The following is a 22962-nucleotide window of genomic DNA, read 5'->3' on the forward strand; positions in this document are numbered from 1 at the left end:
CTGTATCTTTGGATTTCAATAAGAAATACTAACCAATAAGCAAACTTTTGCTGCAGCTGCTCATTTGGACAACTGTAGTTATTTTGGTGCACTTGCATTTCATCCCTAAAAAATACATTCATTGATTCTGGTTGGAAATTGAAACCGATTAACATCCTGCTCTAAAATTCTTAAAGAAAGAAGAGAGAGAATGAGAGATTTTCCAGTAAAATACATTCAGTAATATTAGCAAAATAGACAATATGTGAACAGAAATATACAGCTAGGTCAGAGAATGGACTTGAGTTGCCATAATGAAAGCATGGAAATGTTCAACAACGTAACTTCCTATACCAGTAGCTTAGCAATATAGTGATATTGAAGCTGTCATATACGATAGGTAGGAAGAATAATTGAGACAGGAAAGAGAAAGGAAAAAGCACAGTAGATAATGTAGTCATTAGGAAGTATGAGAGTATAAAGGACAGATTACACTGGAGGAATCATAAAATATCCAATTTAGAATGCAAATTTAGGAGGTCTTGTTGGGAATGTGCTATGTCTCTAACATAACCAGAGAAATGAATAAGAGTAACTTGTTTGTTCAAAGAAGTCCGCACATTAAACTAAGATGTGAACAGATTGCTCTCAGAGCCTCTAAACATTCTAGGTAACATCTATGTTCATCTTAATGTTTGTTTCTTCCAGAACCTGATCTCTCCCTGAACCTGGAGAAAGAATTTCTCTCAGGTCTTATCAGGATGATGTAGCACTTGGGGGCAAAGATGCAGCCTAGGAGACCTGCACTGGAGGCCAAAATGGAGAAGATCTCCACGGCCACCATGGCCTTCCCCTTGGTGCTGTGGTAGACAGGCAGGAAGGTGAGCCACACACTGCAGAACACCAGCATGCTGAAGGTCAGGAACTTGGCCTCATTGAAGGTGTCAGGCAGATTTCTGGCCAGAAAAGCCACAATGAAGCTGGCCAGGGCCAGAAAGCCAAGGTATCCCAGGACACAGTAGAAGGCAGTGAGAGAGCCCATGTTGCACAGGATGATGATGTAGCCATGTTCAGATTGTGCATCTTTGTCCACAAAGGGAGGAGAGATTTGCAGCCAGAGTCCACAGAGGGTCACCTGGATGAAAGTGCAGATGGGGATGAGGAGGTTAGGAACCCAGAAGAGCAGCCACTGCCTCGTGCTTCTCCCTGGAGCAGTGAGCGTGAAGGCCAGAACCACAGTGATGGTCTTGGCCAGGACCGTGGAGACAGCCACAGTGAAAACCACTGCGAATGTGGTGTGCTGGAGGATGCAGGCGGCTGTGTGGGGACGGCCAAGGAAGAGCAAGGAGCAGAGGAAGCAGCAGGTGAGGGAGAAGAGAAGGATGTAGCTGAGGACCCAGTTATTGGCCTTGACAATGGGCGTGTCTTGGTGCTTGATAAACACCCCAAGAACAGCAGCTGTGAGTGCAGAGCAGCAAAGAGCTGTGCAAGCCAGAGCCATACCCAAGGGGTCTTCATAAGCCAGGAAGCCCTCAGTTTTCCTCAGGCAGTGATTTCTGTGGATGTTGGCAAACTGATCATCTGCACACCTGACACAATGCTCCATGTCTGGTGAGGTGTGAGAATCACTATTAGTTTGTTGTCAGTATTTGTCTTTCCTCTCAACCCCCTTGATTCAAGTAGCAATCTCATTTTCTCTGATTCACCAATAGACCTGTATTGAGTTCAATACTACTAGAGTAATTCTCTATGGCAAAATTCTTTCACATCATATCTCTTTCACACATTTCTTCTTCTTTCCCTCCTCCCTTTCCGTTTTTATGTTTTTCTTTTCCTCTCTTTCTCTTTCTTTCTTTCTTTCTTTTTTCTTTCTTTCTTTCTTTCTTTCTTTCTTTCTTTCTTTCTTTCTTTCTTTCTTTCTTTCTTTCTTTCTTCCTTCCTACCTTCCTTTCTTCCTTTCCTCTCTTCCTCCATCCCTCCCTCCCTCCTTCCCTTCTTCCTTCTTTCCATCCGTCTGTGTTTCCTGTAGTGCTTGAACTCTGGCCATGGAAAGTTTTCCAGATTATTCATGCTCAAAACTACCACTCTACCACTTGAGCCACAGCTCTAATTACAGCTATTTGAGTGCTTAATGGTGAGAAAGAATCTTACTGAATGTCCTGTACATCATTACATTGAAGCTCCATCATCAAATCTCAACTGCTTGAATCACTTGGATTACAGGTGTAATATATGATTACCAGCATTATGTGCAGCATTCTGGACAGGTCATCCCACTCTGGCTCTCTGCTACTCATTCAAGACATAATGGAGAATAGAGAATCAGCCCAACCACTTCACTTTGTACAAGAGGGTCTAATCCAAACCTCAATCTACTCATTACACCAAACACAAACTTCTTGAGCATTTGATCTGTGTCGAGAACAGTTCTCCTCCACTGATATGATAAAGTCTGGGAAAGATCAGGTGGAGGAGGGAGGAGAGAAATGAAATGGAGATGATAAACTACTTCTGAATCTTTTATATTTGAAGAATTGCTAGTCAGTCTAGTGCTAGTGTCAGACATGGAGTAACCACAACAAAGCCCCTTGTATTATTAGTGCATGCTAAATAGAAAATCAAACTTAATTAGAAATGAGTGGCAATAGCCACTCAGGAATGAAAGGCTGTGTTAGATCCACAATTCCATGATGATTTGCATATCATTTCAAAGATCAAAAACTGGTCCTTGATATTTTCTTTTTTTCAGTGTTTAGCTCTTATTTTCTCCATTTCTCCCTTGTTTATTAAATAAATGTTTTATTGTTAAGATACTGTACAAAGTGGTTACAGTTACATGATTAAGGTAATGAGTACTTTTCCTATCGAGTATTGTTCCCCCTTTTCTGTTTTTTATGTTTTTCATAGTAAAAATACTGTACAGAGTAGTTAAGTTACATGAGTAAGGTAAAGTGTACATTTCCTATCTAGCATTGTTGCCTCCTCCTTTGTTTTTGCCTTACCATCCCTTCCTTGTCCACCTCCCCAAGTACTCCCCTGACAATGCCAAAGTTTTAAAGTTCTTTTTCAATATAGTGTCTTGTACATCTCCTGGTTAAAATGGTTCAACCTGTATCCCTATATAAGCAGTTTTTTTCCTTGCCCTTCCTAAATTAGGAAAATGTATATACAAGATGTAGGGCACCAGAATCCAATACATTGAAAACTGGGGTTATACCATGTGGGTGGGACGTACCAAAGAAACAAAAATATCACATGGTCATTATAAATACATTAAAAATAAGGATAAAACCACTTGTGTCCCTATCTTGGTGTTCATTTCACTTATCAACTTATATGGTCATAAGTACATAGCTTTTGACCTCTTCTTGTTCTAGATATATAGTAGTTATTGCGAGTAATGGAAACTATGGGTAAACATTTTCTTTAAATATAAAAAATGCGATTGAGGAGAAGGGAACATGGGTGTTCTTAAGATGAAGCCTGTAATAGATTATAAAATACAATCAGAGATGTAATGGAGGGGTAGGGGGTGTTTCTTCTAAGAAAAGTATGGTTAATGGTAGCCCAGGAACTCTGCATGAAGGTGCATGTGTGTTCCTGCCATGTTACTGTAGATCACTCCCCTGGCTTGCATGGACTGAAGGTTAGGAAGGAGAGATGGGGAATTTCTCTAACTAACAGACTCACCTGTCACATTAGAAATCTCATTCTCTGGGCAAGGAGTGCAATCAAAGCAACAGGTAGCATTTCCCTCCAGAGAAGCCTTCCTGAATCCAGGACCACAGCTCTCACTGCACACAGACCGAGGAGTCTGAGAATATTTAGATGAAAGTTAGTGACCATTTCTCCTTTTACCTGACATCTGAGACACTCCAGTGATTTAGGGGAAATGATCATCAAAACACATAATATTTATATGCATACAGCAAATGAATTTACTGAACCTTCTTACAGTTTCATCTGACATGAGCTGAAGAATATGTGGGGGCCTCAACACCCAGCACTCACACTATCGGGAAGTCATGGAGCCTTGATGTGTTGGATGTTAATTCTAGGAAATTAGGAAATGGGAGTTAATCCTACATGGTGATCTGTTTACAGATGAATAAGAGCATGAGAGGAAATCACTCAGGGAAATTTTAAACCCACGCTCTAAAGCATGGCTAATTGCTTTGGAGGTGCTGCTATACCCAGGGCCATTCACATCTCTCTTGGCTTCCTTGCTGTCACGAAGTGGGTGAATTTTACTGGCAGAGGCTCCTTTCATTACATCCTGTCTCACTAGACTAAGAAGCAACAATCTATCCAGCCATGGTCTGAAATCTCCAGGCAGAAGCAAAGCAAGCCCTTCTGCCTTCTCATTTGATTCCCTCAGATATTTTGTCACAGTGCTGGAATGATGATTCACAGGTGTCATTTAACTTTTATGATATTCACTATGCAAATATAGAACAACATATTGGTCATGATATGTTCCCCTGTTACCTCCATGAATCTGTTAGTAAGAAACTTCCAGAAACAGAAAGTTTTGAAATGTACAACACTGAGCCATAGCTTTATTGAACAAACTTTAAAACAGGATAAGCTTATTGCCCATTTATATATAGATCATGATATTATGGTTAGAAACGACTGACCCTGGGGGAGAAATAAGGATGTGGTGACATTTTCTATAAGCATTGTGATCATAACCTGGCTTGGGGAACTGTAAGCTCTTTCTACAACTACTTCCTAATAACAACAAATTTTTTTAAAGGAGAGAGTAACAAAAGTAGAAATGACCCACCTTGGTAATTCCTATGGGCCACTCTATCAGATTTTCAAACAAAACCAGTTGTTGACCATGTGGCCTAGATGTAGAAAACTCGCCAACTTTCACCTTTTGTCCCAGACCTTCTGGAAAATTCCAAAAGCTCTTAATGTCATACTCTGCTTCTAATTTCCTTTCCTCATTCAAAACCACTTGGTCTCCAACAGGATTGGTAAACTGGATCTTCTTCAAAAATGGATGCAGCTAAAAGGCACACATTACAATATGGTGAAGTGCTTCCCAGTATTATCACAGAACCCCAGAACAATGGATTACTCTTCATTCCCATCCCCTGATTCACACACACCACAGGAATCCAACCAATTGTAGCAAATGCAGGCCCACAGCAGACTAAAGTGTTACCAAGTTCTAAAACCTGGGTATCCAGGATGGGATGCAGAAACTCAATTTCAAGGGAATGAAACTGCAGCCATATCCAATCAAATAATGAATTATCATATGATAGACCTCAACAGACTCTCTAAAGTGCATTCCAATCACTTATTTTGTGATTCTGATCAGAGAATCAGTCTGAAATATGGGTAAATAATGAACTAAGTAGAATCATAGAATATTTTCGACAACTATGAAAGATTACCTGAAGCAAGACTTAGTTCACTGCATGTGTGTGTGTGTGTGTGTGTGTGTGTGTTTGTGTGTGTGTCTGTGTCTGTGTGTGTGTGCCTTCCTGCCTGTGGTGCAACCTCATACCTTAGGCACTCAACTCTTTTTTTTTTCTGTTCTTTTCAAAGTAATCATTCTGTCCATTGAGCCACAGCTCCCCCTCTGGCTTTTTGGTGGTTAATTGGAGTCATGAGTGAACCACAGGTGTGAGCCACTTGTGTCTAGGCAATATTAGGTTTCCAAGAACTAGTCACCCTTAGAGAAGATCTTTACTAGACATACAACGGACAAGTGTCTCATATCTAAAATATACTTGGAACTCAAAAAATTCAATGCCCCAACAACAAATCCTCAAAGAAACAACTGCCCAATAAATAAGTGGGCTAAAGACTTAAAGAGAAGCTTCTTTGAAGAGGAAAGAAGGATGGCCAATAGACACATGGAGAAATGCTCAACATCCCTATCCCTAAAAGAAATGCAAATCAAAACAATGTTGAGATACCACCTCAATCCAATTAGAATGGCTAAAATCAAGAACTCTAATAACAACAGATGCTGGAGGGAATGTGGACAGAAGGGAACCTTACTGTATTGTTGGTGGGAGTGTAAACATATTCAACCACTTTGGAAAGTAGTATGGAGGTTACTCAAAAGACTCCACTCCTCAAAAGACTCAACATAGAGCTCCCCTAAGACCCAGCAACCCCACTTTTGGGCATTAACCGAAATGTTTACAAACAAGACCACACTAAAGCTACTAGCACGACTATGTTTATTGCAGAATTAGTTACTATAGCTAAGATGTGGAACCAAGCGAGATGCCCCTCAGTAGATGAATGGATCAAGAAAATGTGTTGTATATACAAAATGGAACTCTATGCCTCCATCAGAAAGAATGACATTTTTTGCCCAATTTGTTAGGAAATGGAAAGACTTGGGAAAAATTTTTTTAAGTGAAGTAATCCAGGCCCAAAGAAACATAGTCCCATGGTTTCCTTTATTAGCAATACCTAGTATATGTCTGAGTCAAGCAGAAAAGGTCAGATAAGGTGATGTGAGGAAAATGAACCCTAAGATACATATTGAAATGTTTTTTATTTAATGCGATTGATGCTAACACATTTATAAGTTTATGTCTTTGTTGCTTTGTATGTCCATCCCCCACAGTATAACCCTTGCTTTCACTGTATTTGATGTTGGTATAATTTGTAGAGGGGAAGGGGAAAAACAATTGTTTAAATAGGGATACAGGTGGACCCATTGCAACAATGAGATGTACAAGTCGTTATGTCAAAAACGAACTTCACAGCTTTTGTTCCAGGGGAAGAGGATAGGATAGGGAGGTCGGGGGAGGGACAATGGGAAGGGATGGGAAGGGGAAACAAAGGAGGAGGCTACAATGCTTGTCAAAAAATGTACTCATTATCTTGCCCATGTTATTGTAACACCTCTGTACAGTATTTTCACAATAAATAAAAGAACTAGTCACCCTTAATCTGTTATTTTCAAAAGGTGCAAGGAGAATTTGAATATATCCTATTGAAAAGGGGATGGCTTTTTCCACACATAGTGAGGATGGGGACAGAAGACACAGCACTACCTTGTCACGGATACAGCGTTCTTCAAGAACATTGTTTTCACAGCTCTTCCATCACTTCATGGAGAGCACAACAGACTTCCTTGTATAAGCCAAAATGGTGCCAGACAACCTAGTTGCATCTGCTATGAAAGCTTATATAGAAGTTGTGCATGGCTAGAGTAGGTCACCCAAAAGCAAAGCCATTACCTGTGAAGAGAGGAATACCCTGGGTTGCCCATTGTGCACTCTTGGCTCTTCAATGTAATGAAGAAACATCTGGTGGAGGGCATGGGCCACAGCATACACAGCATTGTAGATGTTGTAACTCTCATCTGACATGGTCATGTCAAAAATGTGCCTCAGCAACCAATGCAGTGTGGCATTGTATGAACAGTGCCCCAAGTCTCTGCAGTCAGACTTAATCAGTAGGCAATAAACAGACTGAATCCATGACCTGAGAAGGGAATTATTTGCTGAGGTCTTGGAGAAGGTCTCTGTCAGAATAAAATTGGTGAACCCAGCAGTGTTTCTATGATGGTGAGAGAAGATAAGAGGTGCATGGAAAGAGTCAATCAGAAAATGTCTTTTAGTAATAGTCACATCATCATAGGGTGAGTTCAGGACCCAGACTTTGCCTGTAATTAAAAAGTGCCTAAATTTAAGAATGAAGCCTAGTAGAAATTTACTGTCCGCATAAATGATAATCACATTGGTTGATAAGTCCATTAACTGGCGCTGCATCGATAGATCATTTGAGAAATCTGAAAGAACACTGTAAGTGATCATGTTCTCAAAGGCAAAGCAGACTCTACTCTTGCCCATCTCTTCTCTCAATTCTGAGAGGAACCACATACCATAGTTGTCTTCGGTGATGAATAGTCCCACCCAGTTCCAGCTGAAATGAAGCATCAAGGAGACCATGGCCAGGGCTAGACCTGAGTCCCTGGCAGCCATCTGATAGACAGTACCAAACTTTCCATGGTCACTCAGGAGAGGATCAAATGTCCCAAAGCTGAACTGCAGGGAACAAAAGGAAACAACATCAGGAAGAGGATGGTCATAGGCAAATCTCAGTCCTGACGTGAACGACACAACTGGTAGTAGAGTGGTGGGAACAAAAGTTTGCTTATCCCATTTGCAAAGTCATCTCCCATGTTCTGAACCCTTTGTAGATATGTACAGATAAGGTTTATAGCTGTGGGTCATCCTTTCCTCGCTCAACACCCCAACTTTTATTTGCAGCAATGAAAATGTGTATATCCCACCCACTTTTGGAGGCTTCTCCCTGTGAGGTTATGCATTTGGAAGGGTTTGTGATACCACCTCCTCTTCAGCCTGTTGAGGACAGAGTCACTTTGGATATGGCTTCACATCTGCCCACCTCTCCCAGACTCACCTGTGGAAGTTTGTAGAGGTCCAGCAGTGTCCCTATTGGGAAGAATGTGCTTGAGGTTTCTGTGAGTGCTGCTATAGCTTTGCTGTCTCTTCTGCAGGTGTAATTAGGGATGTTTTTATTCTTCCCAGACAGCCAAGTGAGTGCATCCTCTAACAGATCAGTACCTGAGTAATGTGCACTATAGATCTCATACCCCAGAGTCATGTTGGGTAGCAGATGGGGATTCTTGTTGATCTCCTCCACAGCCAGCAGCAGGGTGAGAAGCAGTTGGTATTTCTTTAAGTTGATCCTGCACAGAAATCACACAATTTGGGTAGGTATGCAAGTATTACAAATGATTAACTGCAAATCTCATGACTTTGTTGAATCAAATGTTGATTTCTACACACAGTAATATGTATAGATCCAATGGGATGGCATTCTAATTTTGAGTCTAAGAAAAGTTCTTAGAATTGGGAAAATTCCTGAACAGGCCTTGATCAGCATATATGAAATGACTATTCTTTTGAGATTGCAGAGAGAGAGAGAGGGTGGAGGGAGTGAGTAAGCTGGCTTTTCCTCTTGGCCTTGTGTGGATATGTGAAAAACACTGCTGTCTACTGTGACATAGGAGCAGGCCTAACTCACATCCCAAATAATTTAGTACCTTAAACTAGCTGTGCATATGGAAAAACTCATAAGATATACAATTACAATTGGGAGTAGATTGTCCACGTGAGTTATACCAGTATGAGCAGAGAAGCAGGTCCTGCTATGTTAGAAGTAAATAGGAAAGCAGGCTGCTTTGTGTCTGTGCTCACTTGCCACACATTTGCCAATGGTGCATCCTTCTGTGAAGAAGTGAATCTTGCCTTGTGAGGAAAGTAAAGAAATCACAGAAATACAAAATTCATTTGATGTGGTAGAGGTCCACTAAACTGACTCAGAGAATGTCATCATTCAAGGGGATTCCCTAGAAGCAGAGAAAAATGGCAGCCCAGAAGCGAGAACATGAAGATTGCCTCAACCAACAAAGAACAGATGAGAGTCAGGGAGTGTGGACTGGAGGATACTTCTCTAGTCAAACAAACAAGAGAAAAGTATTTGTGAAAAAATGGTGAAGAATCCTTCTCCATGTTCTTCCCCATTACCAGCATTAGTTTCTCATTATGGGCAGAAACCCTCTGACATTGCAGGGAGGGAGAGAATTAAAGTTAAATCTCAGCACCATCCCCATACACTGAAACCAGTGCTGGAGAAGTGCTTATAGTTTCTACTCTTGGGTCCAGACCTTTAGATTGTGCTTCTGGAACTGGTGTCGGACAGAGAAGGAAGACACTGCATCAACCTCTCTCCTCCAATCTTGTGAACGACAGCAGATATGGGATACAACCTCCTAGTAAGCAGGGCAGAAGTTTGGGTCAGAGTTTTTCTTAGAAACCTTTGTCAGGCATGTCATGGTTGGACCAATAATCCAGAATAAACTAGAGGCACTGTTTGGTGCTAGCACCACAGCTTCCATTAGATTCTTTCAGGAGGTGTTGGAAGGTCGCTGAGGCAGAACCAAATGCCATTTCCATCAGTTTCCACCATGGGTGGAGTAGGCTGACACCTGTCTTCTTGCTTAGCTTTGTGAAGCCACTGTGACTATGTGACTCTGTTGTTATCTGGCTCAGTCCAGTCTGGTTGCTCAGTGAATAATTTCAGGGACCACTGCCCTAGAAAGACAGAGCTCAAGATGGCACCAGGCAGAAACTGATGTCTCTCTAGGAATCCAGTGTGCATTGGTCTACAGCAGCATAACCTAGAGTGTGGCTTAAGTGTATCCACATGACAGTTTGGGCTTTGGGGATGCTAGATAGACTGAGTAGATGGTGTTGTTCACCAAGATGGTCCTGCGGCTTTTTTTTTTGTTGGTTGTGGGGCTTGAAATCTATGCCTGTGATCTGACCCTAAAATCTTCAGCTTAAGACTAGCTCTCTAGCACTTGAGGCACAGTGCCACTTCTGGCTTTCTTTTGTTTGACTGGAGATAAAAGTCTCACAGACTCTTCTGCCTGGGCTGGAATTGAACACCGGTCCTCATATCTCAGCCTCCTAAGTAGCTAGAATTCTAGGCATCAACCACCCATGCCCAGCTTGTGGCTTCCTTTACAACCCTTACCATGCTGCTGTAGCATTGCATGGTTTTCCATCCCAATTATAATTGGTAAGACAGGGAAGTAAGATGGTGATATTGTCCCAGAGCTTAGTGTGGGCTAGGTAATAGCACTAGAACTGTGCCATGACCATATAGCCAGGACAGTCTATGGCAGATTCTGTAATCACCTCAATACCTGAGAAAGTCATCTACCACCAGACAATCTGAATTCTATATTAGCTATCACTAATTGTGTATGGTTGTGGGCATCTTGGCTCATGAGCACACCTCTACCATATTTAGCTTGAATTAATCTTAGTACTCACCCAGCACTGTTTTGGTCTTGATCGCAGTAGACTGAGGATGCTGTACTCAGGCAGGATAGACTAAGGAAAATGAGGCCTGGTTAATGCATGCCAGGAATTCAAAAACTCAAGCTTAAAGCTTGTCAATCTACTTCCCTTAATGTTAAGGGAATGACGTAATTTAGGAGAAAATGGAATAGAATAGTAAAAAATGAGGTATGGGAAGCTCACAGCAAACAGAGAGCTATTCATCCATCTACATAATTTAAGATTAAGGGACCAAAATCATTGAGCACAAAAAGCAGCTGGATAAATTAAGGAAAAAATGAGTCCTAGAGTAGGCAACTCAAAAACATGTGATTTAGAAACACAGGGCTAACATCTTTACATCAAAGAGAGGCAACAGGCAGCATTGCTTCCTGAGAGATACATTTCTCAGCATATGAATTAGCAGTTGTCTTGTAGGACAAATGCCTTCTCCACAAGACACTCCCCCAAAACTTAAGCAACATCCTATGCCAAATATAGACAACAGCACACCTTCCTTCCCTCAACGATAATCACGTGGAAAGAATGGCCAAAAACATACAGAAATTCAGAAAGTGTAACACCAGGAGTGATTAGAGCAAAGTTGACAAACCTATGTTTGTGTAACTTTTAAGTCAGACCTCCTGCCTTTACCATCTGAATACCCCTGGCAGCCCAAGAGCTGAGTGTCTCTCCTCAGTTAGAGTGTGTCTTTGCCTTTCTGTTTACTGTTTGTCTACCTGCTTGTTTGTTTGCTTCCTTACTGAGGAAAGCTCTGCCACATTTTCATCCTGTTGTGACTAGTCTAGAATTTCTTCTTCTGCGATCAGAGTCCAGGATCCCAAGTGAAGAGTCCCTATTTTTAAAGGGAAATTTCATTTACCTTCATCTGTTTTGGTGACCCTGCAGTTTGGTATTCCAGGTGTAATAGAGTTCTGGTGGCCACAGCTTTGTCTAATGCCAGTTCCAGCACACAGATCATGCTACTGCTAGGCCGAATCCACGCAAACGGCCATTCCCTGTGGATGAGGCATATGGGTCCCCTGTGCACCCAATAGAAGGCATATTTGGACCCATGACTCATTGGGGTTCTCATGAGGTTTTTAGAACCACAGAGTATTTGTCACCAAAATTGCCTTTGGTTTTCTCTGGTACTGAAGTGGTTTATTGCCTCACTGCTGACTTCTCACAGGCCCTGGGCTGACTCTAGTGTTGACATTGTGGAAGTCACTACATACTCAGGAACACTGAAGCCTGACTGGCATTTCTGGAAAGACAGATACAAAGCCAGACCAGTGAGACTGGTATAATTCGGAGACATTTCAAAGGCCCGATGGTACCACATGCCAATATGAATCAAGAATGTTGCAGAAAGATGAGTTCTCCTAGCATTCAATATAATCATTTTAGGGAAATTCTCATAGAGAGAATCTCAACTCTCATGGATGTTTGCTGACGTCATTGTGTACAATTTAACGGAGGCTTGACATCTAGAATGTCAGTAATACTAAATATGAATTGGGAACTGGTAGCACAGGCCTGCAATTATAACTACTACAGAGGATGATATAGGATAATTATGTTTTGTAGTCACTTTGGGCAGGAATGTCTGTGACATGCTTTATGTGCAAACACCCCCACAGAAACTGGGTCAGAGCTGTAGGTCAAGTGGTAGAGTGCCAGCCATGACAGAAAAAATGCTAAGGAACAGCCATCTGGACTGGAGGTGATGCATGAGTAGCAGAATATTTGTGAACATGCACACACACACACACACACACACACACACACACACAGCTCATTAGAGAAAGGACAGAGAAGAGGATAGCTCTGACATCTCCCACCTCCCATGAGGGTACGTTTCTAATGCTGGGTTTACACATGAGCCCCATCTTTCTCACTCACTTCCTCACCACATTAATTTGGCTTCAATAACTCTCATAAATCTCTCATGGAATAAAGTATTCTTCTCCTGAAGAAACCCCATACAGGGTGTTTCCACACTACTTGTCTGACAAGATCCATCCATGACTCTGGAAGTAGTGAGCTCACTTGGGTCAAAAGCATGAATGAAAATGTGTATAAAACATATGAAAACACCAGGCACCTTTGCTCATGCCTGTCATCCTATCTACTCAGGAGGCTGAGATCTGAGGATCAGGGTTCAAAGCCAGCCAGGGCAGAAGAGTCCATGAGATTCTTATCTCCAATAAAGCACTAGAAAATTGGAAATTGCACTGTGGTGCCAGCAATTGAGCACTTGTCTTAAGTTGAATAGCACAGGGACAGCATCCAAGCCTAGAGTTCAAGATCCATTACTGACAATATATGTGGAAAACCATTCAAATCTAGTTTATGAAATTATGAGCAGGGAAAAATAAATAAGCCCGGAAAAATGTTGGAGAACAAGGAATGGAAACAGAGTTTCTGAGAATGACATAGGAGACAGGCCAAGACATGGATAGCAATACAGAAGCTTACTTAACTTAGTTAAGAGAAAAAAAATCAAATGTGTCATGCATCTCTTATTACTGATCTTTCTAGCAGCTCCCAATTCCCAGAGTTTTGCTGAAATGAATTTACCACAGAAGCAGAAACTGAATATCTATCCTTAGAAACATTGCCCCGAAGGAGGTCCAAACATTGGTCCTGTTTGGAAAAGTGTAAAGAACAGAATTGATTGAAGATTCCCTGGCCTTTGCCCTATGGATGGGGACATTGCTCTTTAGTGTCTTTGTATGGACTCTTGGTCACCCCAGTGACCCTGAGTAACAGTGATGAGTGGAGGAGTCACAGTGATGGTGGGGACATCTCTGGAATGGGGAGTAGAAGACAGACAGAAAACTCTGTACCCTTGGAAGAAAGAAAAATATTCATTGGGAACACCTGAAATGAAGTAGAGCTGTTGTAGTGAGGGCAGTGTAGAAGATGCAGAGCACATCAGTGATTGTGTCCAAACTTCCCCCACCTCTGACTGTAACACAAAGAGAAAAGTCAAAATTTAAGAAAATCCAAGAAATCACTTACTGAATGTTCTGTTGCTGCAGGGTACGGTCATTCATGCCTTGAACGACTAATTCCCAAGAATAGAGGGGGTAAAATCCAGCAATGAGCACATCTCCTCTGCTGCATGCCACAGATTTCTCTGTGCAAATGCGTCTGCCATCTTCAGAGAAAGTGTTCAGGAGAAGATACTGGAGGAGAAGCAGTGTCAGACCCACAGGGAACATTGTTGCTGCTTTGACATGGAGCTGTGATTCTGGATGCAGACTGTGCCTGCAGCATCAGGTGAGTGTCTAAATGGATCTTCAGTTTTTGTGGCTTCTTGTTACCTGGATGGCCTCCAATGTCCTAGAGGAATACAGAGCCTGTTCTGCCCTCTGGCTATGCATCTGAGGCCCAGATTCAAGGTCAAAACAGAAGTTAGAAAACATGTGTACCATCTAACTCTCCACACCCTCAGTACTATGATTTCATTCAAGACTGTAGATAATGAACCTCCAGGGATGGATTCCTCTCTTGTTGAATTGTTCACAAACTTGTGTGAAAGTAAAAACTTGAAAACAAAGAAAGCACAACCAATCAAGGATCACTAGGGATGATGGGAATGGATGACACCAGAGGATGGCATGTGAAGGTCAAATGGTCATAGAGTGCCATGGCCAGCAAAGGCCCAGTCAGAGTTATTGGAGCACCGTCAAAGATGAGGATGGGCAGGCTCACAACCTGGGGAAAAGGGAGACACAGAAGTTTGGTGAAATGACACATTCAGGTTTTTATACCAACTGCACATGCACAAGAATCCAGAAGAGCTCAATGTATTTTTTTTTTTTTACTGCTGCAAGTATTTACAACAGTGTCCCAGAATTCTACCATTACAGATCAGTACTTCAAGGTCAATGCACTTAACCCATTAGACATTTGCCCTCTGAATCTTGAACTTCTTCATTGCTTGCAAGTTGTTGACCATCAGACTGCATCTATCAATATATTGGCAGTCCTTGTTAGACAGAGATGTTCTACGATCTATGACTTTCTGGGAACATAGAAGGCCTGCACACTGAGGATCCTGGTAGCTGTGGTTCTATGGATGGGTCTTGCTCTGCTGTGTTCCCATTATGTCCTGAGTACTCCAGGAATTCTTGTTCCCACTTATAAAACTGTGTGGTGCCAGCTCTGTCCATGTCTCCCTACCTGTCTTTTCTATTAGTTCCTCATACTAGAAGTGAAACCAAGGTCACAGCATAGGGTCCTGCTCTGCACAGAGTTCACCATGGTGGCTGGTTCTGTGAACTGGCTGCATATATTTATGAGGAAGGGCTTGGCAAATGTAAGTTGGTAAAGTAAGGATGCAAATGCTATTTGGTGATGGGAGCCAGCAAGACCTTGCAAGAGCATCAGTGCTGGGGCCTAGCCTGACTTGGGTTCTGAGGTAGAAATCTTTGTTGCTTCTATACCCAGGATTATCCGTATGAGCCATCTATGGCTGGCTCAGAGGACAAACTTTTATCCCATTCTCCTCATCTATTACTCTGACTATTTCTGTTCAGTCTGTCCAAGAGAACAGGCCCTCCCCACTTCCTCTTCACTTGCCTGAAACCAGTAGTCACCTGTCAATCACCTGACTGGGAGCAAGCAAAGGACCCCACGATCTGAGGTCACTTCCTCATCCACGCAGGTCACTTCCTGGACTATCCTGGTCACAACTCCCTAGCACAGTGAGAAGTTCCCCAGACTCTGTGGTCACTTCCACATCTGCTGTGGTCCTGGCTCAGCACAAGTCCCTTTCTCTCTCTTTTTATTTTGTTCTTTTTCCTTTTCCTCTGTCTTCTCTAGGGGCCTCCATCTCCTGAGGGTGGGCAGTTTGCCTTTTCTGCCTGTACTGTTTATCAAGTTTCCTTGCTGGAGAAGCTAACAATTTCTACTTCATTGCCATTGCTATATACTCTAGTACTCTAAGCCTTCTTCTCCCTACATTTCAAAAATAAGAGAAAACTTGGGGATCTGTGTTGCCTCTATCTGTGTGCTTTCTTTCTGTATGTCTGTTTGTTTGTCTGTGTGTATTGTAAATGTATTGTACAGAGGAGTTACCATTATGTAAATCAGGTATTGAATACATTTCTGTTTTTACAGTTTTACCCAGTTTTTCCCTCCCTGTCCCACCTAAAGGTTGTAGGCTTCATTTTTCACACGGTGTCCAGTATATACCACTGCTGCATTTGTCAGGGTGATTAACTGAACATGATGCTCTCTACTTCCTCCCATATTCCTGACTCAAACATATAACTGCATGCTCAAGACTCCTTGTGTCTGTGTGACTCAATTAACTTTTTCCATTTATGTGTTGATTTGAATGGAGCCTGGTTCTGCAACTCAGCTTCTAAGTAGTGTCATGATAAACACTCACCTTATATAAACATAGACATAACAAACACCCATACTAGTGGGTGTGTAATATGCATGTAATATTATACCTTTTGTCATATTATGTTAACAATGGTGTTATAATATTCCTTTTGGCCATAAATCCATTAGTGTCTGTTATTATTAATTTTCTGGATAATTAATCAACTTATTTATTGCTAATTATTTTATAATGAGCTCTATTTTATGAACTCAAGATGTACTCATCTGCTACTTACTTGAACATTTTGTGGGTATAAAAATTGAAGACAGGAAGTGGTGCTGTGACTGAAGTGGTAGAGTGCTAGCCTTGAGCTGAAGAGCTGAGGGACAGCACCCAGGCCCAGAGTTCAAGCCCCACAACCCACCAAAAAAAATTGAAGACTGTTTATGCTTCTGAAGTCATTTTTTATCCAAATGAAACCAATTTTTTTCATCAATTCCCTTTCTCAAGACTTTCATTTACTAACTTGCCTTGGTCATAGGGCTTGAACTCTGGGTCTAGGTGCTATCCCTCAGTTTTCAGCTCAAGGAGAGTGCTCTACCCCTTGAGCCATAGCACAGCTTTTGGTTTTCTGGTGGTTAATTGGAGATAAGAGTCCTATAGAGTTTCCTGCCAGGGCTGGTTTTGAACCCTGATCCTCAGATCTCAACCTCCTGAGTAGCTAGGATTACAGGTATGAATCACTTGCACCTGGATTCCTTACTTAGTTTTTAAAAATTACATGTTTAATTAACTCTTTGAAAACATTTGACCTCAATATGACATTTTTAAAGATGTAAAGTAGTAATCCTTAGACAAACTCGTTGTAAATTGATATTTCACATTTAGTTTTAAAAGAGAGAGAACAGGAGAATCACATGTAGACTGACATTACATGAAGGGTCCAAACTTAACAAACTTGAGGGATCTCAGACCATCTCTTGGTGTTTTCAAAATGCAGCTGATTGCATCACTTTACATATCACTCTTGTATCTTTCTTCAGGTAATATTTGAAGGAAAGGAACTTTTAGTTAAAAGCACTCATATATTGGCCTTTTGGCGTGTAAAGAATTGAGCAATAATAATAATAATAATAGAATTGAGCAATAGCTGGGAGCTGGTTGCTCAAACCCATAATCCTAGCTACTCAGGAGACTGAGATTTGAGGATCATGGTTAAAAGCCAGCCCCGGCAAAAAATTTGTTGAGACTCTTACCTTCAATAAACCACTCAGAAAAGTATGAGTGGTGCTGTGGCTCAAGTCGTAGATTGCTTGCCTTGAGCTGAAGAACTGAGGGACATAGCCTAGGCTCAGAGTTCAAGCCCTATGACAAACAACAAAAAAAAAAGAATTGTGTAACATAAATTAGGTTTTACATCTAACCAAAGCCAGGAAAATTTAAACATAATTTTTACTTTTTTTCTTTGTCCCTTAAAGGAAACCACAATGGGAAAAGTATGTATGTAGAGCAAACTGCACGTTATCTATATGACCCATATCTATAAGAAAGTAGAAAATCTGAACACACACTGCATGATTGTTTTATCAAAGGAATCCAGAGGTGGGGGGTTTGAAGGCAAATATGAGTTTGGATTAGTTAATATTGGCAAGAAGTGGAAAAATAAGAGAAGAAAAAAGAGAAAACCATCAAACTCAAGGCAATATTCTTAGCTTTGGATGGTCTCAAAGCCAGTTAGAAAATTTCTACCTTCTATCCCTTTGGCTGGTGAAAGCTATCAGTACAGTGCCAGATCCTCCTGGGAACATACACAGAGACTTCCGGTTGGTCCATGAGCTGTTCACCACCTGTTAGTGCAGGAGTGCGGCTTCTGTCTCTGGGAGCTTCCAGATCCACCACTACTAGGCCAACCAACCTAGGGTGGAGGCCTCACCGGGTGCATCAAGAGGTCCCCAGACATGACAAACAGCATGTCTGAGCTGCTTAGCCCCTTCACATTCTTTGGTGCCTCCGGACAAGATGGGGCTCAGGGTCCTGCTCTGGAAGGGGAAGGATACTCCCAGCATGCCCTGGGGCAGGGGCAGTGAGCATCATAGGAAGGAGACGTGGGCCTTGAGCATGAGGGGCTGCATATGGCTAGGGCCTTGCCCATGTCTGAGGGTTTGTTCAGCAACACCAACTCGGGGCATATCCTGAGCAGCATGTCCAGAGGGAACGGGTGGGATCCATAGCCTATTCCTGCTATTCTGGCCCCTCTCCAGGTTGAGATGACTCACCTGTAAAGTATGGACATCTCTTTTCTTTTTTTTTTCCTGCTCAGGCAGATTTGGTTGTTTTTCTTTTTTAAAAAAATTTATGATTTATTTTTAATTTGAAAATACCATACAGAGGAGTTGCAATTACATGAGCAAGGTAATGGGTGGTACATTTCTTATCAAGCAGTTGCCTCCTCCTTTATTTCCCCCTTCCCATCCTTACCCTCCCATCTCCCCACCCTCCATCTCCCTCCCTTGGTTCGTTTTTATTTAATATATTGGGTATTTTTTTCTCTCCCCACTTTTTTATTTCCTGGTATCTGCTGAGCCTTTGGCATCATTGGTAATGCCCACAGTGGCATCCACAGACCATCGTGAGAAAAGACATCACTTGCTTTAAAAAAAGTTAAAGACAGGATTGATGGTTTTCAGAGTTGGGTGGTGGGAAGAAAAGGGAATAAAAATTAATTTATGGAAAAAATCCTGTGTGTGTGTGTGTGTGTGTGTGTGTGTGTGTGTGCGTGTGCACCAGCCCTGGAAGTCAGGACCCAAACTCCCTTTCTTGGCTTTGTAAATCACACTTGGCATTTTACCATTTGAGAAATACTTCCCATCCTGTATTTTTTTCTTGTAAAGTTAAAGATGGAGTCTCATACACTTTTCTGTCCAGACTAATTTTGAACTGTGATCCTCAAATCCAAGCCTTCTAAAGTAGCCATTGGTGTCTGACTTGAAAAAAATTTCATGTATAATATTGAAATTAATAATGAATTTAATAATAGACTTCCACAAGGATGTGAAAAGTTAATACAGATGACTCAATGTTTTAGTCAGTACTTTAAAACAGTAACACTTTTTCTTTATTGAGAGTAATTACATAAATTTCACAGTATTGTGGCATAGCGATACTTAGCTAATGTCACTAACACATTTTAACCTTCACAATGCATCTTGTCATTGTCTTGATCTACAAAGCTTATGAACTCTGCAGACTTTAACAATAAAACTGTTTCCTCCAAATTGGGTGATATGTACATTTCTTTCCTTTTGCTCAGTATCAGCTGTTTCATCTTCCTCTCTCTTTCCCTCCCTCCCATCACCAGCCTTGAGTTGCTTAGTTCACTTTCATCAATGACCAGTGCCGCTGATGGGCCCCTCTGCTGTATTTTTTTTCACCCATTGTCCTATAGTTCTTTGCCCTCCACTTAGCTTCCCTTCGGTGTGCATGCTTATACACCATATATGTGGTCCAGTATATAGAGTCATCTAGAAACTATATAACAAATTAAGAAGCCAATCTTTGTTTCTTGTGTCTTGTTTACTTTCTCATATCTCATTGTAAAACTAACACTTTTATGATGTGTAATTTAGTCCAATCAAGAGGTGATTGAACAACAATGCATCTGAAAAATGTAAGTAGAAAAAAAGGAATGAAAGAAAAGGACACACTATCTTTTGCCAGCATGGCTAAAGAGATCCCCTCAAAAATGTAGTGTTTCTCTTGTTCTCTTTTCTCCTCTTCTTCCATTTCTATTTGGGTGTCCTTAGAGATTTGGTCCGATATGATGCACAAATTGACTAATTGTGAGCTCTGGGCATTGATTTTACCAAGGTCCTATGGAAGTCAATGATGAGCCCATCCTTTCTCTCCTTTATTTGAGTGTCTCCTGGACAGCTATAGGTTCCACGCTTGTATCCTCTGAGACAGAGGCTGGCCCTGGCCAATTCCTGGTTTGTCAGTCCTGAGGATCGAGGCTGAGCTTTCCTTGGGCTCTAAGCTTGAAAAGATCTTTGGTTCTTTACCCCCTAGTTGTGTCTAAAGGCAGATATAGCTCTACCTAGTAAGTAATGATGTAATTGATACATTAAGAGTCTTGGAAATATCACTTCTTAACCATACATAAAAACATAATTGCTTTGGGTAGCCAGTAAAAATTATTTCACACTTGTGTTCACAGTTCACCAAGTTTTATATGTCCTTAGTTGTGTTTGGTTAGCAGAATGGGTAACCAATGTTTTTTTTTCTACCTACACAGCACTGGCTCTGTTTCCTGTTGAAGTCTTCCCCTAACTACAATACATGTATTATTCTAAACTCTTTCTGAGTACTGAAAAGGAACTATTGCAAAAATATTAAAGGCCTGGACCTCAGTTATCAAAACACCATCAATGGTGGGGTGCTGATGGCCTTCACCTGTAATCCTAGCTACTCACAGGCTGAGATCTAAGGATTGTGGTTCAGTGCCAGCCCAGGTAGGAAAGTCTCTGAAACTATTATCTCGAAATAATCCCCCAAAAACCACAATTGGTGCTATGGCTTAAGTAGTAGAGCACTCTCCTTGAGCTGAAGAGCTCAGGGCCAGCACCCAGGCCCAGAGTTCAAGTCCCGAGACTGACAAAAAAAATAACAGCATCAATGATATTATTCACAACTTCCTATTTTTGCCAAGCTATGATCTCTGTATTCTGTGTTGTTCTTTTAATTTCATATGCCTTATCTTTCTATACTTCACAGTGAATTTCCATCTTGGCCACCTAAAGAAATTAAAATGAGCTGATGTTCTTATGGGTTTTGTTTTTTTGGAGTTGGTTCTGATAGTTGAAACCAGGGTCTGGGTGTTGTTTCTGAGCATTGTTTTTGTGTAAAGTGAGTGCTCTGCCACTTGAACCACGTATACATTCTGACTTTTGTTGGTTTACTGAATATAAAAGACTCATGAACTTTCCTTCCCAGGATGGCTTGGAACCATGATCCTCACATATCAGCTTTCTGAGGAACTAAGTTTACAGTCCTAAGGCACTGGTACTCAACTAAGTGTGAGCAATTTTAATGTAACTTGTGACTGTTTAAACACAAACTGTTACAACTGTGTTTGCATTGGGCTCACTGCTCATGGGCAAAAGACATGAGATCAGAATTATTCTGGTAGGTTGTCTTCTTTGATAAGGTAAACATTCATTTTATTTTGCTGAGAATCCAGGAATAGGTGCCTTATACCTTAGACTCTTTCCTTAGAAATGACTTAATACTAACTTCCTTTACTATTGGAATATGTTGAATGTATAAGGACAACTACCTATTAATTTTTAGCCCAAAATTGTAAGTTTGTACTCAATAAAGGGCAAAAAGTTATTGGATTTGAAGTTTCATTTTCTCTAGTGGGCAACTGATCAGAGACTTCATAAAGTTTGATGTAGACTTTGATATGGCAGTCTAACACTCATTCACTTTATTGAGTTAGGCTGTTTTTGTTCTCCTTGAAGGTTTATTGTAGTAAAATTCATCAACTCCCCTGTGTTGAATACATAGTTGCCCAACAATAGCAGCCATTACATAAGCACCCACAGAACAGTGAGCACTCTCTTCTTTGAGTCATTGTAAATGGAATAATCTGTTGGGCTTCCTATTTCTATCTTTGTGCAGATGCTTTTCTGTTTTCCAGCAATGGCTCAGGAGACTTAGAAACAATACTGTGTGGATTTCTGTCATGCATGTGTGGGTGACATCACTCCACTGAGCCACAGCTACAGCATTGAATGATGTCAAGATCTCTGCACTCAGAGATATGAGCTTGCTTGTCCTTTGGACTCCTGACTGTATAATGCAGTGGTGGTGGTCTGACAATATTCCCACTTCAAGCTCCTCAACACTTTTGATGTCTTAAGGGACTCTTCTGAATCATTCTTGTTCTCATAGATTTGTAAAGAGGTGGTGATTGCTAGAAATGCAGAGGGCTGGAGGCAGGTGTCTGTGTTCTATCTCTCTGAGGCACCAATTAATGTAGGAAATGTAAAATGCTCTGTTTTCTTTTTCAAGGCTTGTCTCCGATCTGTACTTTGATACATGAATGTGAACACCACGGTTGTTGATATGGAAATAACTATAGGTACACAAGTCAGGTTGTGCACAGTAATCTTTTACGTTTATCCAGTGCCGGTGCTCAACTCGGTGCTCAGCTTTGAGCTGTGTCTGCATCTTCACCTGACTGCCTGTCCTGGAACAAAAAGAAAAACTTACTGGGTGGAAGGGGACACTTTACAGAGCTACCATCTGATGAGGCAGGTGCTGAGACTTCTGGTTTTGAAGAGCAGTAACACCTTGTGCTTGGAATAAGCCCCGATCAGAAGAAGCACCAGCCGCTTCTCTCCCATGGGGCTGTGTACTGAGGGCCCAGGGTCACCCTGTGCTCCTGCGTGGGCTGCTCTCGCCTTCCTCCCCTTCCTCACTCCAGCACATGGTACCTTTCAGGCCGGTGCTCATGAGCCTCGGGTCTCTCTGCCTCCTTCAACCAGCACAGTCAGCCGCAGAGCCACCCCGCGTGGGAGTGTCAGGGTGTAAGGGAATGTGGCAGGTGGGATGGTTGAGGAGGGGCAGTGGTGTTTTGGGAGCCTCTTACCGGTCGGAGCCCCTGGGCTGTTAGTGAAGAGAAGCTCGTCAGGGGCCCTTTTTACCAGATCCTGGCTGACAGGATCGCTGGGTCTTTGCTTTTCCTCTCTCGGGCTGCCTTCATTCCCCTCC

General features: G+C 41.7%; 1 protein-coding gene and 1 pseudogene across 1 annotated transcript; both read right to left on the minus strand.

The window, feature by feature from the left end:
- Nucleotides 1-667: 667 nt before the first annotated feature.
- LOC106000616 (vomeronasal type-2 receptor 116-like) lies at nt 668-14071 on the minus strand. The gene is made up of 9 exons (XM_013035899.1): nt 13869-14071; nt 13425-13490; nt 11725-11860; nt 9648-9766; nt 8392-8680; nt 7203-8012; nt 4769-4996; nt 3670-3793; nt 668-1587 (listed from the first exon to the last, which is right to left on the minus strand). Exons 1-9 carry the CDS (start codon nt 14069-14071, stop codon nt 668-670), a joined length of 2895 nt encoding a protein of 964 aa, XP_012891353.1.
- A 352-nt stretch (nt 14072-14423) lies between these two features.
- The window catches only part of LOC106000617, a 39610-nt pseudogene continuing 31071 nt past the window's right edge, over nt 14424-22962 (minus strand).

The sequence above is a fragment of the Dipodomys ordii genome, unplaced genomic scaffold (assembly GCF_000151885.1).
Source record: "Dipodomys ordii isolate 6190 unplaced genomic scaffold, Dord_2.0 Scaffold230, whole genome shotgun sequence".
NCBI lineage: Eukaryota > Metazoa > Chordata > Mammalia > Rodentia > Heteromyidae > Dipodomys > Dipodomys ordii.